At 40.7% G+C, this 18,094-nt stretch overlaps 1 protein-coding gene across 1 annotated transcript in view; it reads left to right on the top strand.

Moving 5' to 3' along the window:
- Positions 1 to 18,094, top strand: part of focad (focadhesin) — a 351,198-nt gene that overhangs the window by 93,839 nt on the left and 239,265 nt on the right. The window contains 1 exon segment of the mRNA XM_051930168.1: positions 5,220 to 5,477. Within this exon segment, the coding sequence (XP_051786128.1) occupies positions 5,220 to 5,477 (258 nt within the window).

Below are 18,094 nucleotides of genomic sequence, written 5' to 3'. Positions count from 1 at the left end.
TAATAGAAAAACCCTTATTAAAAGATGCAGGCAAAAATCATTTTTTTGGTATTAATTTTAATATAAGAAATTGTAATGCATCACACAAGAGAAGAAAAAAAAACATAGCATGCTCACATATACACCCACAAACCTAATTTGGAGTGCACAATTAATCTACCATTAACAGCTTTGTGATGGTGAAGGAAAAAAGAAATGCACTAAACCGTGTGTTTTAAATTTGTAGTTGCTTACTAGCACACTACATTCAGAAATACCTGCTAATGTGAGTATTTACATATGAGGTATAGTGAATTTGTATAAATTTGTCTTGGTTTCTTTAACTAACATTGTCAGGCTATATTCAGTCTGTTTACTTAGTAATGGAAAAAATCCTTCAATAGAAACTAACAAATGACAGAATTGTTTTTAGATATTTGCAGGTGGAATATCCAATGATGTTTTGTTTAGTTTGAATAAAGAATTAAAAAAAATATATATCAAAGTATACAGGCACATAGACTTTTGGGGTCAGGGCACAGGGTCAGCACCCCTGGAGCAATTACAGGTTAAGGGCCTTGCTCAGGGGTCCACCAGAGTAGCATTCCTTCTGTCACTTCCAAGATCCTAACTTTCATCAATACAAAAAGGACAAAAACGAAAAAGGTGTCAAAATTCAGAAAGAAAGGTGTCTTTTAACCCCAGAAATTTCAAAGAAATGAAATTGGTTTTTGCATGTTTACATCTTGCAAATGACACTACCTAGTTCTTAGTTTATGCTGGTTTTGATATGGTATTCTCTGCGTAGAGAATGTTTTTTCTTAATACATGCATAATGAGTACAATAAGAAAGCAAATTATACCAAACATTGTTTAAAAGTCCATTCTCATGCCAAGAGGTGTTATTTAAATTACTTCCTTTTAGTCCACTTTTGGTGTTCTGGAGAAGTGGAGTAGCAGGGACTGTCTGTTAGTTCCTTACACATTAACTAAATGTAACACTGTCCCATATAATTATACATGCTAATTCATTTATGTAAATTTGTAATGTTTTTGTAAATTTGGTGTTTTTAATTATGATTGCCTAGTTCTGTTCATCTTCCCATGGGCTCACCACCTATGGGAGGGGCCAAGGAGGTCGGGTGCAGTGCGAGTTGGGTGGTGGCCGAAGGCGGGGACCTTGGCGGTCCGATCCTCGGCTACAGAAACTGGCTCTTGGGACGTGGAATGTCACCTCTCTGAAGGGGAAGGAGCCTGAGCTAGTGCGCGAAGTTGAGAGGTTCCGGCTAGATATAGTCGGACTCACCTCGACGCACAGCTTGGACTCTGGAACCAATCTCCTTGAGAGGGGCTGGACTCTCTACCACTCTGGAGTTGCCCCCGGTGAGAGGCGCCGAGCAGGTGTGGGTATACTTATTGCCTCCCAACTTGGAGCCTGTACATTGGGGTTTACCCCGGTGGACGAGAGGGTAGCCTCCCTTCGCCTTCGGGTGGGGGGACGGGTCCTAACTGTTGTTTGTGCGTATGCACCGAACAGCAGTTCGGAGTACCCACCCTTTTTGGAGTCCCTGGAGGGGGTGCTAGAGGGCATACCTTCTGGGGACTCCCTCGTTCTGCTGGGAGACTTCAATGCTCACGTGGGCAATGACAGTGAGACCTGGAAGGGCGTGATTGGGAGGAATGGCCCCCCTGATCTGAACCCGAGCGGTGTTTTGTTATTGGACTTCTGTGCTCGTCACGGATTGTCCATAACGAACACCATGTTCAAGCATAGGGGTGTTCATATGTGCACTTGGCACCAGGACACCCTAGGCCTCAGTTCGATGATCGACTTTGTGGTCATGTCGTCGGACTTGCGGCCACATGTCTTGGACACTCGGGTGAAGAGAGGGGCGGAGCTGTCAACTGATCACCACCTGGTGGTGAGTTGGCTTCGATGGTGGGGGAGGATGCCGGTCAGGCGTGGTAGGCCCAAACGTGTTGTGAGGGTCTGCTGGGAACGTCTGGCAGAGCCCCCTGTCAGAAGTAGCTTCAACTCCCACCTCCGGCAGAACTTCGACCACATCCCGAGGGAGGTGGGGGACATTGAGTCCGAATGGGCCATGTTCCGTGCCTCTATTGTTGAGGCAGCTGACCGGAGCTGTGGCCGTAAGGTGGTCGGTGCCTGTCGTGGCGGCAATCCCCGAACCCGCTGGTGGACACCGGCGGTGAAGGATGCCGTCAAGCTGAAGAAGGAGTCCTACGGGACCCTTTTGTCCTGTGGGACCCCGGAGGCAGCTGATAGGTACCGGCAGGCCAAGCGGAATGCGGCTTTGGTGGTTGCTGAGGCAAAAACTCGGGCGTGGGAGGAGTTTGGGGAGGCCATGGAGAATGACTTTCGGACGGCTTCGAGGAGATTCTGGTCCACCATCCGGCGTCTCAGGAAGGGGAAGCAGTGCAGTGTCAACACTGTATATGGTGGGGATGGTGCGCTGCTGACCTCGACTCGGGACGTTGTGGGTCGGTGGGGGGAATACTTCGAAGACCTCCTCAATCCCATTAACATGCCTTCCAATGAGGAAGCAGAGCCTGGGGACTCAGAGGTGGGCTCCCCCATCTCTGGGACTGAGGTCACCGAGGTGGTCAAAAAACTCCTTGGTGGCAGGGCCCCGGGGGTGGATGAGATACGCCCGGAGTTCCTCAAGGCTCTGGATGTTGTAGGACTGTCTTGGCTGACACGCCTCTGCAACATCGCATGGACATCAGGGACAGTGCCTCTGGATTGGCAGACCGGGGTGGTGGTCCCCCTCTTTAAGAAGGGGGATCGGAGGGTGTGTTCCAACTACAGAGGGATCACACTCCTCAGCCTCCCTGGAAAAGTCTATTCAGGGGTCCTGGAGAGGAGGGTCCGTCGGATAGTCGAGCCTCGGATTCAGGAGGAACAGTGTGGTTTTCGTCCTGGTCGCGGAACAGTGGACCAGCTCTATACCCTTAGCAGGGTCCTGGAGGGTGCATGGGAGTTTGCCCAACCAGTCTACATGTGTTTTGTGGACTTAGAAAAGGCATTCGACCGTGTCCCTCGGGGAATCCTGTGGGGGGTACTCCGAGAGTATGGGGTACCGGCCCCCCTGATAAGGGCTGTTCAGTCCCTGTACGATCGGTGCCAGAGCTTGGTCCGCATTGCCGGCAGTAAGTCGAAACCGTTTCCAGTGAGAGTTGGACTCCGCCAGGGCTGCCCTTTGTCACCGATTCTGTTCATAACTTTTATGGACAGAATTTCTAGGCGCAGCCAGGGTGTTGAGGGGGTCCGGTTTGGTGGGCTCAGGATTGGGTCACTGCTTTTTGCAGATGATGTTGTCCTGTTTGCTTCATCAGGCCGTGATCTTCAGCTCTCTCTGGATCGGTTCGCAGCCGAGTGTGAAGCGGCTGGGATGAGAATCAGCACCTCCAAATCCGAGACCATGGTCCTCAGCCGGAAAATGGTGGAGTGCCCTCTCAGGGTTGGTAGCGAGATCCTGCCCCAAGTGGAGGAGTTCAAGTATCTCGGGGTCTTGTTCACGAGTGAGGGAAGAATGGAGCGTGAGATCGACAGGCGGATCGGTGCGGCATCCGCAGTAATGCGGGCATTGCATCGGTCTGTCGTGGTGAAAAAGGAGCTGAGCCGCTAGGCGAAGCTCTCAATTTACCAGTCGATCTATGTTCCTACCCTCACCTATGGTCATGAGCTATGGGTAGTGACCGAAAGAACGAGATCGCGAATACAAGCGGCTGAAATGAGTTTCCTCCGCAGGGTGTCTGGGCTTTCCCTTAAAGATAGGGTGAGAAGCTCAGTCATCCGGGAGGGGCTCAGAGTAGAGCCGCTGCTCCTCCGCATCGAGAGGAGTCAGATGAGGTGGCTCGGGCATCTGATCAGGATGCCTCCTGGACGCCTCCCTGGTGAGGTGTTCCGGGCACGTCCAACCGGGAGGAGGCCCCGGGGAAGACCCAGGACACGCTGGAGGGACTATGTCTCTCGACTGGCCTGGGAACGCCTTGGGATTCTCCCGGAAGAGCTAGAAGAAGTGGCCGGGGAGAGGGAAGTCTGGGCATCTCTGCTCAAGCTGCTGCCCCCGCGACCCGACCTCGGATAAGCGGGAGACAATGGATGGATGGATGGATAGTTCTGTTCATTCTGCTTAATCAGTAATTTCAATTAAAAAGTATTAAATTTTAAAGAAGAAGACTCACAAATGATTGTTAAAATTTCCAAGGTGCAAGAAATAAATAGCTGTTCTTATTTATTGTTTGTCATGAGAACAACAAAACTGATAATAGGTGTTCAATGTAACTTTTTTTTAAATAATTATAATCTTTACTGATATTTCCCAGAACACACTGTCAGACATTCATGATGTTTTTAATGTAATAGTACATGGACTCTTTTTTGTATCACACTTATCTGAAGAAATGTATAATTGTTTTACATAAGAAAATGCATTATTTATACATTTCAATAGATGTTGCATACAGTTGTTCACACTGCTATAAAATAAATCTCAGCTGAAATTGCTCATCACATCAGGCATAGCATTCACACACTTTATTTGCCCCATCCTGATTAGTCAAGGTTCATCTTATTGACATGGTCTGTAACAGAGCAGTACCAAAAAAATGAAAAAGGCAATTGGAACACAGTCTTATGACAAATATAAGGGCTTATCTCATGAGGAATCATCAAGAGCTAGAGTTTGACAGTATACTGAAATGCGTGTTATGTACTATAAATCAGGATTCACAGTATTATTATAAAGACTGCTAGTACACTTAAAATCCAGTTTGAAAATTAAAAAAAGGTTTAATTGAGATAAATTGTGAATGGTTTTTCTAATGAAATGTAATAGATTGACAGATTTTCAAAAAAAATGAATAAGACATAAAAAAAATAGTAGAATTAAATTGCAATACTTAAATCATGATCCAAATCTCTTCATTAATTCATACTGTTGTTCCCAACTGTATAAACAAATTACTACAAGGGTATTCTAAAGTTAATTTTATCCAAAAATGTTTCTGAGTACCTTATGTATGCAGAGTATGTTTGTTTTTTTTTGAAGAACACGCTACATGTGGCTTGCTTATTTTTTCTGCTTCCTTTCATTTTATGTTTTTTTTTCTTTTATTTCAGTTAACTGTGTTGTGCCCTATGATTTAATTTTCCTTTGGAAACTTACCTTTACAGTTGCACTGTATCATTTTATATATGTCCTTCTGTTTTTATTTAGGAGCCCCTTAAAGGTTATGCAGTGACCACCTGGTACAATGTTATATTTGTAACCTGGAATATTTTAAATAGACTAAGTCAAGATCAAGAAGCAGCTTGCCTCTGGCTTCATGCTGTTCAATCAACATTACCCTTAAATGAAAAAGTGCCTGAGTACATCACAATTCTAGTAGCTTATCTCATTGTAAGAGAAGATGGAGAATGCTTCAAAGTTGCCTTGAAAACTGTTTCAGAAATGGCAAAGGCTGACCCCTCCCAGGTATGCCACCTTTTTTTCTACCCTTATTTTCTAGTAACTGTAGCTGTTTTCTGTTTTGGGATTATCTGTATGAATAATATCCCAAAATGTGTATTTAAGGAATGCAATTGCATTTTATTATTAAGTCAATAACTTACATTTAGTCTTTCTGGAGGAAAACAATATAACTAAAATGTAATGCAGATGTGTTTTGGTATTATTGTTATGACTTCTGAAGTTTAATATAATGCTTTATGACTCCATGCATGTGGTAGTTTGTATTAAAAATACAGTAAAATTTTGCTTTATGTACTGTGCCTACTCCATTTCTTTAGGCTATGTGTGTGACTGTGTATGTATGTATTTATGTGTATACTGTATATGTATATGGAAGGAACATTTATAGGGGAAACTGACTGACGTTTGTGATGTACTAATAACATTAAACCATAACATTAAACATATTGTTAAGGTTGCCAGTATAACAGGTAAACAGCAAAAACAACACACATATTAAGAAGTGTACGGAAGTGTATTATGGCAACGGTGAAAAAAAAAAAATATGGACACAGTGAAGAAAAAAAGAAAAACTAAATGTTGAGATTAAAGTCGACATGTTCACTTTATTCTCGACATTTCCACTTTATTCTTGCCATTTATTCTGGACATTTCCCCTTTGCTGCAAGGCAGCAGTGCAACCGCCACGCCACCGTGCCCCCACATGCTTTAATACATTTCATCATGAAAAAGATATCAGGTATTTCGTATTCTGAATGTTCATAGAGCAGGAATATCATGAAGTCAATGTGCAGCGATCGCTGCCGGTGCCTCCTCAGTGCAAGGGGAAGTCAGTTTAAGAAGCGTGTAGAGATTAACAACTGGGTCGGGAAACACTTAACACAAAGCATTTAATGTGCTACATTAACTTGTGACAGGGTTTGAGAAAATCTAGTAAATTAAACTTTCATTTTAAGATGAAGTTTAATTTGCGACATTCTACTGACAAAATAAACTACGAGAATAAAGTGGAAATGTTGACATAAATGTTGCGAATAAAGTGGAAATGTCGACTTTAATCTCAACGTGAATGGCGAGAATAAAGTGGAAATGTCGAAAATAAAGTCAACCTGTCGACTTTAATCTCGACACAAATGTCGAGAATAAAGTGGAAATGTCGACTTTAATCTCGACATTTAGTTTTTTTTTTTCTTCAGTGCCCATATTTTTTTTTTCACCGTGGCCCTAATACACTTCCATGGGGAAGTGTTCTTATATATGTGAAGTTTATAAAAATGATACAAATAGAAATACTCAGGTTATCCAGAGAAGCCCATTACATATGATACCTTTGTTTACTGATACTTCAGCTGGATTAGGAAAATTTTTTTTTTTCAGCATCCCTTAATACATCCCCTGGAAGTGTAACAGCAACATTGGATGGGACTGTCCCTTGGGTATATAATGCTTATCATGTGCATTACATAATGGTTATTAATCTTGCTCATCTCTCACTATGTTCTTTCTTCTTTGATCTCACTACGAAAAGCACATGATCACGCTCACAGTAACTATCGCTAGTTTACAGGATGGCACACTGTAGATTTAGAGAAATAATAATAATAACAAAAGATTTATTACTATTTACAAGACATTTTTATCCAAACAGGTAATTTTTCAAAAAAGCACGCAAAGCTATAGTTTCTCACATAAATCAACATAAAACATCTGTCCCTGTGTGCATTGCTCTGTGTACTACCACAGTGTGGCTGTAACGAGTGTTGTGTTGCTTCTGGGCTGCTTTCTGAATAGCACATGAAGCAGTAGTTTCTCAACATAAAACAACCTACATATTTTTTCTGACAGTTGGCTACGATTTCAGTATTTCTGCTTTGTTTTAATGAAATATACCACAATAATAGGTACAGTATAGTTAGCGGATGTTTGCTTATCCCTCAGGGACAGTTTAAAGATGATCACACCATTATAATCCAGTCAAATCTAGTTCAGTTGGTCCATCATCATTGACTTCAATGCATTTCGCTGAATTCTGCAATATTTGTAAATACTTCTGTAATTTCTCTCAACTGGAGGTGAATACCGTGCAGTTCACTCATCACTAGTCCCTACCCAGGCATTACCAAAGAAAGAAAAAAAATAACTATTTACATATCTGCGTGTTTCAAGGTTAGGAGAACAGAAAAGAAAGAATGGCATTTACCTTAGCAGATGAGAAGGCAAGATGATGTTTTTGGCTAGCATTTCAGCATAGCTTCATACTCATCCTGGTTTCCTGCCAGCGGCTCACTGCTCTCCATGGCTAAAGTAAGAGAAAAAGAGGTGTGAAGCATTTAGTTTACTATGGGAAATAAAAGGGATTTCAAAGTTTAATTTTAATTGTAGGATTAGAAGAAGAGGTATTTACTTGAATCAAAAGGGCTCTAACTTTATTCCTGTGCTTGTGTGTGAACATCTGCCCCATGAGGCTGTCTGTGTTTTAATAAACGCCTTGCAGAAACAGATGCGTTGTGATGTAGTAACATGCCTGCATCACCTGTGATTGCTTAGAAAAGGGGTTTTCAACTTGTGGGGCATGAACACATGTCAACAGGGACACAAAGTTTTATCAAAAATTCAGTGTGAAATCTTATTTATCTTTGAAAGTCACTAGTTCATTATTCAGCCTCTAGGAGGGGCAATTTTACAACAATAACCATATCTGTTTTGCGATCACTAGTGACCATTTGTTTGTGCATACTGCTTCTAGAAAGGACAAATCCGTTGCAGGCTATAAAAAGTTCATGGTTAAAAATGAAACAGTTGCTAGCCACAATAAAAAAAAAAAAAAAAAAAAAGTTGGCAATGGAAATACTACTAATGTAACTGACAGCAACAAAGATGTCAGGGTAGTGGCAACCGAATCCACCGCTGAACCCTGCGATGTTCAGCTATCTACATCACATTCAGGCTAGCATTGAAACAGAGGAGGCACGCTGTCAAAAGTGCAAGCAAGCGAAGGAACTTAGATGAAGGTTACATAAAATATGGTTTACTTGTTTCATAGTAAGTAGCGAAAAGCGTCCACAATGTGTTATATGTTCTGTAGTACTTGGAAATGACAGTCTGAAACCTGTTAAATTAATAAGACACTTGACCACGAAACACCTAAACCTCAAAAATAAACCTACTGACTTTTTTTTGCCGTAAAGAGTCAGGGTTGGCAAGCCAAAAACAAACTATGCTCAGTCAAACCACCATACCAGTTAAAGCAGAAAATGGCATAATTTTATTGCTAAAGCAAAAAAGCCATATACGATTGCAGAGACTCTAATTCATCCAGCAAAACAGGCCCAAAACATGTGACCCAGTGAGGCAGGAGCTTGGTTGCAGCAATCGCAGGTTGGATCTTGCCCTGGAAACATTTTGGACAGTTTTAGGTGAGACAGATGAGCTCGATATATAATTTTTAGTTGAATAATTCTATGCTTTGCACATATGGAGCTCGAGTGAATTCTCTGCTTTGCTACCTTCCATTCCTTTTCTGATATATTGATTAAGAGATCTTCTTCCCAATGTCCTCTTGGGTCTTTGAAAGGTAGGGACTCTAATAAGATTTTATATAATGCGGAAATTGTGTTTAATTCCTCTAAACTGAGCAGTATTTTTTCCAGCATGGTGGAGGGTACGAGGTGAGGAAAATCGGGCAGTTTTTGTTTAACAAACTTTCTAATTTGAAGATAGTGAAAGAAATGTGTAGCTGGGACGTTGAATTTGGAATGTAATTGTTCAAAAGATGCAAATATGTTGTCTATATAAAGATCTCTGAGCATTTTAATCCCAAAACTTTTCCAGGTATTAAAAACTGGATATGTTTGCGAGGGTTGAATGAGGTGGTTTTCTTGCAGAGGTGCCACAGATAAAAGATTTTCCATCTTAAAATGGTTTCTAAGTTGGTTCCATATTCTGAGTGAGTAAAGCACAATTGGGTTATTAGTATATTTGCGATAACTTGCATTTATTGGAGCGCAGAGCAGGGAGTATAAAGAAGTGCTACAGGATTTTACTTCTATTGCGAGCCAAGCCTGTGTATGTTCATTTTTTTGTGTCCAGGTTTTTATGGCTTGTATGTTTGCTGCCCAGTAATAAAACTGAAAATTAGGTAAAGCCATGCCACCTTCTGCCTGAGGTCTTTGTAGAGTCGCTCTTCGGATACGTGGGTGTATTGAGTTGCAAATGAATGAGGTTACAGTAATCCCTCGCTATATCGCGCTTCACCTTTCGCGGCTTCACTCCATCGCGGATTTTATACGTAAGCATATTTAAATATATATCGCGGATTTTTTGCTGGTTCGCGGATTTCTGCAGACAATGGGTCTTTTAATTTCTGGTACATGCTTCCTCAGTTGGTTTGCCCAGTTGATTTCATACAAGGGATGCTATTGGCAGATGGCTGAGAAGCTACCCAACTTACTTTTCTCTCTCTCTTTCTAACGCTGACTTTCTCTGATCCTGACGTAGGGGGATTGAGCAGGGGGGCTGTTCGCACACCTAGACGATATGGACGCTCGTCTAAAAATGCTGAAAGATTTTCTTCACGTTGCTATCTTCTGTGCAGCTGCTTCCTGAAGCGACCTGCTGCACAGTGCTTCGCATACTTAAAAGCTCGAAGGGCACGTATTGATCTTTGCTTGTTTGTTTTTCTCTGTCTCTCTCTCTCTCTCTGCTCCTGACAGAGGGGGTGTGAGCTGCCGCCTTCAACAGCTTTGTGCCGCGGTGCTTCGCATACTTAAAAGCCAAACAGCCCTATTGATTTGTTTGCTTTTCTCTATCTCTCTGACATTATCTGCTCCGGATGCGCACTCCTTTGAAGAGGAAGATATGTTTGCATTCTTTTAATTGTGAGACGGAACTGTCATCTCTGTCTTGTCATGGAGCACAGTTTAAACTTTTGAAAAAGAGACAAATGTTTGTTTGCAGTGTTTGAATAACGTTCCTGTCTCTCTACAACCTCCTGTGTTTCTGCGCAAATCTGTGACCCAAGCATGACAATATAAAAATAACCATATAAACATATGGTTTCTACTTCGCGGATTTTCTTATTTCGCGGGTGGCTCTGGAACGCAACCCCCGCGATGGAGGAGGGATTACTGTATTGTTGAATCTAATTGCTTAAAAAATGATTTATTGATATATATTGGAATGTTTTGAAATACAAAAAGAAGTTTAGGAAGGATATTCACCTTATCAACGTTAATTCTTCCAGCTAGAGTGAGATGAAAGGTTGACCATCTATGCAAGCCTTGCTTAATTTTTTCCATACAGACGGCAAAATTTTGTTGAAAAAGAGCTTTATGTTTACTTGTGATATTTACCCCTAGGTATTTAAACTGATCTGCTATGGTAAAAGGTAGGGTGTCCAATCTAATATTATATGCTTGTGAATTCACTGGAAAGAGTATAAATGTATTCAGATTAATTCTGAGACCGGATATCTTTTGAAATTCTGTTAGTGCTGTTAGAACTGCAGGCACAGTGTTTTCTGGGTCTGATGTATATAAAACCATATAATCTGAATATAGAGAAATTTTCTGTTCCAGTCCTTCTCTGATAATCCCCTTTATCTGATAAGAATTTCGACAGTCAACCGCCAGTGGTTCAATGGCGATTGCAAACAGCAGTGGTGACAAGGGACATCCTTGTCTGGTACCACGTTCTAGCTTAAAGTAGTCTGAGCAAATGTTGTTAATACAAACTGAAGCTTTAGGATTGGTATACAGTAGTTTGATCCATGCACAAATATTCGCGCCAAACCCAAATTTCTCCAATGCAGTGAAAAGGTAGTTCCATTAAATCATATCAAATGCTTTTTCTGCGTCTGATGATAGTAATATCTCTGGGGTGTTTGATTTTGCTGGTGAATATATAACATTAAACAAGCGTCGGAGATTGGAAGATAGGTGTCAGCCTTTAATAAATCCAGTTTGATCCTGTGATATTACCGAGGGCAGCACTTTCTCCATCCTTCTAGCTAGAATTCTTGAGAGTATCTTAACATCATTATTCAGGAGTGAAATTGGTCTGTATGATGCACATTGTAACAAGTCCTTATTTTGTTTTGGAAAGACAGTAATTAATGCTTGACGAAATGTTTGAGGTAGTATTTGGTTGTCTCTAGCTTCTGTAAATGTTGCCAATAAGAGGGGAGCTACCTGAGTGGAGAATTTCTTATAAAATTCTACGGGGTAACCATCAGGGCCTGCTGATTTCCCGCTTTGAAGTGACTTTATAGCATCTAGTAATTCTGTTAGCGTCAGAGGTTTATCCAGTTCCTCAGCACTTAAAGCATCTATTTGTGGTGTCTGTAATGTATCCAGAAATGCATTAGATTGTGTGTTGTCTTCTTTGAACTCAGTAGAATATAAGGATTTATAATAATCTCTAAATGCGTGCATTATATTTTTATGGTCAATGATTTCTTCTCCATTCGTGTTGGTGATTACTGGTATTGCATTGCGAACTTCTTGTTTGTGAATTTGTTGAGCTAAAAGCTTATTAGCTTTTTCTCCATGTTCATAGTAATGATGTCTTGACTTATAAATAAGTTGTTCAGTTTCTTTAGTTGTTAAGATGTTAAGTTCTGTATGCAGGGCCTGCCTTTTCCTGAGAAGAGCTTCACTTGGACGCCTGGCTTGTTCTTCATCTATTCTGGTAATTTCGCTTCTTAGCTCTGACACTTTCTTGGTTTCTAATTTATTTCTGTGGGAAAGATATGAAATAATCTGTCCTCTTAAGAAGGTCTTTAGAGTTTCCCAGAGTGTTCCTGCAGAAACCTCTGTGGGTGTGTTTGTCTCTAGGAAGAAGCTGATTTGTTTGGATATAAATTCTGTGCAGTTCTCGTCTGCCAATAGAAGAGGGTTAAGACGCCATCTGTGAGGTGAGTGTGAGGGGCTTAATGATTTTAGCTCCAAGACTAGAGGTGCATGGTCAGAGATAACAATTGTATCGTATTTGCACCATTTAATTGTAGGCAGGAAATTATTATCTATAAAAAAATAATCAATTCTTGAGTAGCTATAATGCACTGGTGAGTAGAACGAATATGTTCTTGAGTTTGGGTTAAGAAACCTACTGGGGTCTGAAAAGATGTGGTCATTTATAAACTGTGTAATTGTCTTTGCAATGTTAGATGTCGTCCCCCCTGTCACAGGAGTCCTATCTAAGAGTGGATTTAAAACACAATTAAAGTCCCCAGCCATTATAATTTTATGAGTGTTCACATTGGGAATGGATGCAAATAGATTTTGCATGAATTCCTTATCATCGACATTGGGTGCATAAACATTTATCAAAATCATTTTACTGTTAAATAAGTTGCCCATGACCATCACATATCTCCCTTCAGGGTCCGATACTACATCTGATGCTACAAATGGAACTGTTCTGTGTATGAGAATTCCCACCCCTCTAGTTTTCCTTATAAAGCTAGAATGGAACATTTGGCCAGTCCAGTCTTTTTGTAGTCTGAACTGATCCTTGCTTAGTAAGTGGGTCTCCTGTAAAAATACTATTTTAGCGTTTAAGCCTGTTAGGTGAGAGCATACTTTCTTTGTCTTTAATTCGTGATTCAGGCCTTTAACATTCCAGCTCACAAAGTTAACTGTCCCATCATGGAGACATTGATTCTGAGTTTTTAATGTCATTTTATAGTCTTAACTGGTAGTGAGGCAATTTTAATCTTAATTTCAAAATTCCCCATGAGTTATTGCATTTTAGCCTATTGTTGCATTGATATATATATATATAGTTATAAGGATTAGAAGAATAGATTAGATATAGCCTGTTCTCCTTCTCTCCCCTCTTTAAACCCCCACCCTACCTACTCCCCCCCCACCCCCCCCATCCCCATTTTGCTTCCCCACTTGAGGCTTGATCCCACTTCGTGATGTCCCGGTCCTCTGACATACAAAGAGACAGAGCACGTCCAAAACAAAACAAACCCCAAACCCGCAGCGGCGTTGGAGAATTAAAACAAAGAGATATCTATTGCAGCTGAATTTTAAATACTCTCTGCCGAAAATATAATCATTAACAGTCTTTAAGCTTAAAATAATCTTCAGCAATTTTAAGATATTAAGATAATAAAAGAAAGAACCCTGGGAATGATTTTAAAACGTAGTATAGGATAAACATAGTAAATCCTAATGTAATAGTATAAATAGTATAAATAGCAATAAACAAAGAGTATGATGTTAAACAGTCTACTTTAAGGTAGTAAAAAAGAAAAGAAAAAAAAACCCAGCCCTACTTTAATTACTTCCACATTTCCACACTCACGTCTATAACTGTAATTAAGACATAAACATATAATGTCCAAGTAAAGAAAAGGATGTATAGTTATAATACCAGTCTTTTTAAAAGTGGATCCAACAGCAGATGATAGGTCCTTCCCATGTCTTGACAGAATACGGCTCCTTATTATCGTAATCGCTCGAAGTGGACAATAAAAGACCTAGGTTTAAAGGTGCTTGATCTGTATGTGTGATAAGCAGCTGCTATCTCAATGTCGAGTTTAAAATCATCTCCAATTATTTTAGAGAGTAATTTTACTGCAAATTTCACTGGGTTTGAGCTTTCTCGTTTCTCAGGTATACCCTCAATTCTTATATTGTTTCTTCTGCACCCATCTTCTAGGGCCGCAAGTCTGTCTCCGAGTTTTTTGCATTCGGAATTCGCAGCTGTAGCTTTTTCAACGGCGTTAGATGCCAATTGTTTCGCTGTTTCAACCCGAGCCGTGAATGCCTGCATAACGTCATCCAGCTGATCTATAACGTCATTAATCTGGTCGGCAAGCATTTTCAGTTTGGATCTATTTTCTTCGATGTGTTCCTCTAATTTCTCCAACATGCCTTTAAAATTCACGTCAAAACGTTGAAATAGATGCGTTTCCCGGTCTTTGTTATCCTTCTTAAGCTCAATGTTAGACTTCTTAAGCTCATTCTTGTTATCCTTCTTAAGCTCATTTATGGTCGTAGCCATGGCAGAGGCCAGTGTAGCGATCATCTCTTTCATTTCAGTTTTCAGTTCGGACAGTTTTGTTTCGGATTTTCTGCTCCACCAGTGGAAATGCAGCTCCTGTTACAGCAGGTGCTGCGGGCTCGCGATGAGTAGATGAGCGCACATCCTGCAGGGCCTTTTCTAGTCTCGAATGATCCTCAGAAATCGGTGATCCATCTCGACCTGTAACACTTGCACCTTCGCTCCCATTTTCACTCTCGACTGGAGACGATACAATGGAGCGGGGTCCCAGGAAATCTGCGTATTCGCCTGCCTGTTCCAGGTCAGTCTCCGAGAGGCCATACCTTGCACTCAGGCCGGATGTATGTTCAGACTTTGATGCAGCTTTAAGTTACTTTTCCGGTTCTTTCTGACATTTCTTCTTGTTACTCATGCTTGTATATTGTAGTGGAAGTTCCTTGGTCGGATTAAATACAGGATACCTCTAAATAATATGAAATACGTGGGAAAATAAAGCCGCTGCTAGCAGAGCTCTGCTTCAGACGTCCATCTCCTATAACAGACGAGACCAACTCCTACGCTGAAGATAGTTCTTAATGACCTTGGCTGTATGTTTGGGGTCGTTGTCCTGCTGCAGAATAAATTTGGGGCCAATCATACACCTCTTTGATGGTACTGCATGATGGATAAGTATCTGCCTGTATTTCTCAGCATTGAGAACACCATTAGTCCTGACCAAATCTCCAACTCCATTTGCAGAAATGCAGCCCGTAAATGTTCAAGGAACCTCCACCATGCTTCATTGTTGCCTGCAGACACTCATTATTGTACCGCTCTACAGCCCTTCGACGAACAAACTGCCTTCTGCTACAGCCAAATATTTCAAATTTTGACTCATCAGTCCAGAGCACCTGCTGCCATTTTTCTGCACCCCAGTTCCTATGTTTTCGTGCATACTTGAGTCGCTTGGCCTTGTTTCCACGTCGGAGGTATGGCTTTTTGGCTGCAACTCTTCCATGAAGACCACTTCTGGCCAGACTTCTCCGGACAGTAGATCGGTGTACCTGGGTCCCACTGGTTTCTGCCAGTTCTGAGCTGATGGCACTGCTCGACATCTTCCGATTTCAAAGGGTAATAAGCTTGATGTGTCTTTCATCTGCTGCACTACATTTCCTTGGCTGACCACTGCGACTACGATCCTCAATGTTGCCTGTTTCTTTGTGCTTCTTCAAAAGAGCTTGAACAGCACATCTTGAAACCCCAGTCTGCTTTGAAATCTTTGTTTGGGAGAGACCTTGCTGATGTAGTATAACTACCTTGTGTCTTGTTGCTGTGCTGAATCTTGCCATGACATGAAACTGTCTTCCACAACCTCACCTTGGTAGCAGAGTTTGGCTCACCCAGTTTTAAGCCTCCTACACAGCTGTTTGTTTCAGTTAATGACTGTGTTTCAATCAACATTGATGATCATTGGCACCTGTTTGGTATAATTGGTTGATCATACACCTGACTATAATCCTACAAAATCCCTGACTTTGTACAAGTGTACCTATAAGAATTGATGCTGGTTTGAAGGCAAAAGGTAGTAACACCAAATATTGATTTGATTTAGATTTTTCTTTTGTTCGCTCACTTTGCATTTTGTAAATTGATAACAATAAACAATCATTATTTATATTTCTGAAAGCATTCTTTGTTTACAGCATTTTTTCACATCTGCCTAAAACTCTTGCACAGTACTGTATATTTAAATATGCTTACATATGAAATCTGCGATAGAGTGAAGCCGCGAAAGTCGAAGCGCGATATAGCGAGGGATTACTGTAAACCTGTTTCCAAGATCACCTCAAGATGTATAAAAACTAAACTTTCATGTAAAGCCATGCACATTATCACAGCAAACAGGCAGCACCCAGCATCTTTTTTCTTTTTTTAGATTCACACCCATGATGCTGGCTTAATCAAATACACTGAAATTAATTGCATCTTGTTAACAAATTTAAGGCACTTGACTGTAATCATTCTGTAACAATGTAGTGATGCGCAAAATGGCCAAACTATTTCAAATACCATAGTTGCTTTAGTGTTGTTACTCTCAGTGCTCCACTGAGAGTATTTTAACCCATTGTATCTGTGTGTGGTATCACAGCTGCATCGCAGCTGATTGGAAAGCTCTACAGCGGGTTGTGTCGAGAGAGCAGAGGATTGTTTGGATATAGCACACGCTGCCTCAGGAAAGCCACCAGCATCTGCATTGGTTCCATTCACTCATGCCACAGTCTGTTAGAACTTCTCCTATCTGGCAAATGCTTCAGAGCTTTTCCTGCATGGAATCCAAGGCTCAGAAACAGTTTTATCGTAAGAGGTATAAATGTACTCAATCAGTCCATGAAGTGCTCTTGGTTTATACTTACAATTATATCTACCTCACTGTTAACTTATACTTCAACTGTAATATTGCACAACCCAAGCCACTTTATAAACCATTTGCACTATCTGCACATGTATAATGTACTTATGCTTTCATATTGTATATTTTTCATTGGTTTTTATTGTGTTAGTGTTCTTTTTTTATCATTTTATAGGAAAATTAGTTTATGGAGGAGTTGGATATTGAATCTCATTGTACCATACAATGACAATACATGAATTCAATTCAATTCAGTGGAAGAGAGCCCGTAATTAAAGATGCTTATGACTGGCTTCTAATTTCAGTTTTTCCCAAAAGCTATCATTTAGGGGCTGTGTGCTGTTAGAATACTAGGATGTATACTTGATATCATTTTTATGATGAAATGCATTAAAGTATGTATTTTAAAGTTTATAGAGAAATTGTTAATAGATTTTAAAAGCATGTTGTTACAAAAACAGCTTTAAAGTGTTTGTTTAGATGAAAATATCCTGAATTATCTTGGATTTCACTAATTCAACAGTACAAATATAACAGTGCTTGACTTTTTATTTTTAGTAATGATTTTTCAGTTACTGGAGGGAATATATCAGAGAATAAAATTAGAATGTTCAGGATTGACTTTGTGTCGATTGAGCGGTTGCTCATGGAGTCCCGAATGAGGCACATTAATTACCTGCATTCTGAGGGAGCGTCAGTTACGGCACTACGGCCATGTGGCGCGTTTTCCAGAGGGTGATCCGGCTCGTAAGATCCTCATTGTTGGGGACCTGAGTGGCTGGATCAGGCCAAGGCGTCACCCACGTAACACCTGGCTGCAGCAGATAGAGGGTCATTTCCGGAGGGTGGGACTGGACCGCGTGTCTGCCTGGAGGGTTGCAATCCGGGATCCTGAGTTGTTTCGACATACTGAAACATCAAAATAGCTAATGATAAAAAGAGTTTTTATTTAAGTTTTTTGGGAGTTTTTTTGAAAGAAAGAAAGAGAGACTGTTGTGAAATAAAAAAAAAACTTTAATGTATTTTCAAAGAAGTCATTCATGGAGGCCACATGAAAATGCAGAAGAATTCTTTATTTGTACATACAGTAGATATGCACATATGTCTCAGTCCTTGGAGTGAGCAATCAATAATATAATTAATTGCCTTTTATACTTTTCTGTTAATATTAACTTATCTAATAAATTACATCATCTGACTCTTAATATGCAGAATT

Source organism: Erpetoichthys calabaricus, chromosome 7 (assembly GCF_900747795.2).
Source record: "Erpetoichthys calabaricus chromosome 7, fErpCal1.3, whole genome shotgun sequence".
NCBI classification, from domain to species: domain Eukaryota; kingdom Metazoa; phylum Chordata; class Cladistia; order Polypteriformes; family Polypteridae; genus Erpetoichthys; species Erpetoichthys calabaricus.
This window is presented reverse-complemented; position numbering and strand designations above follow the sequence as displayed.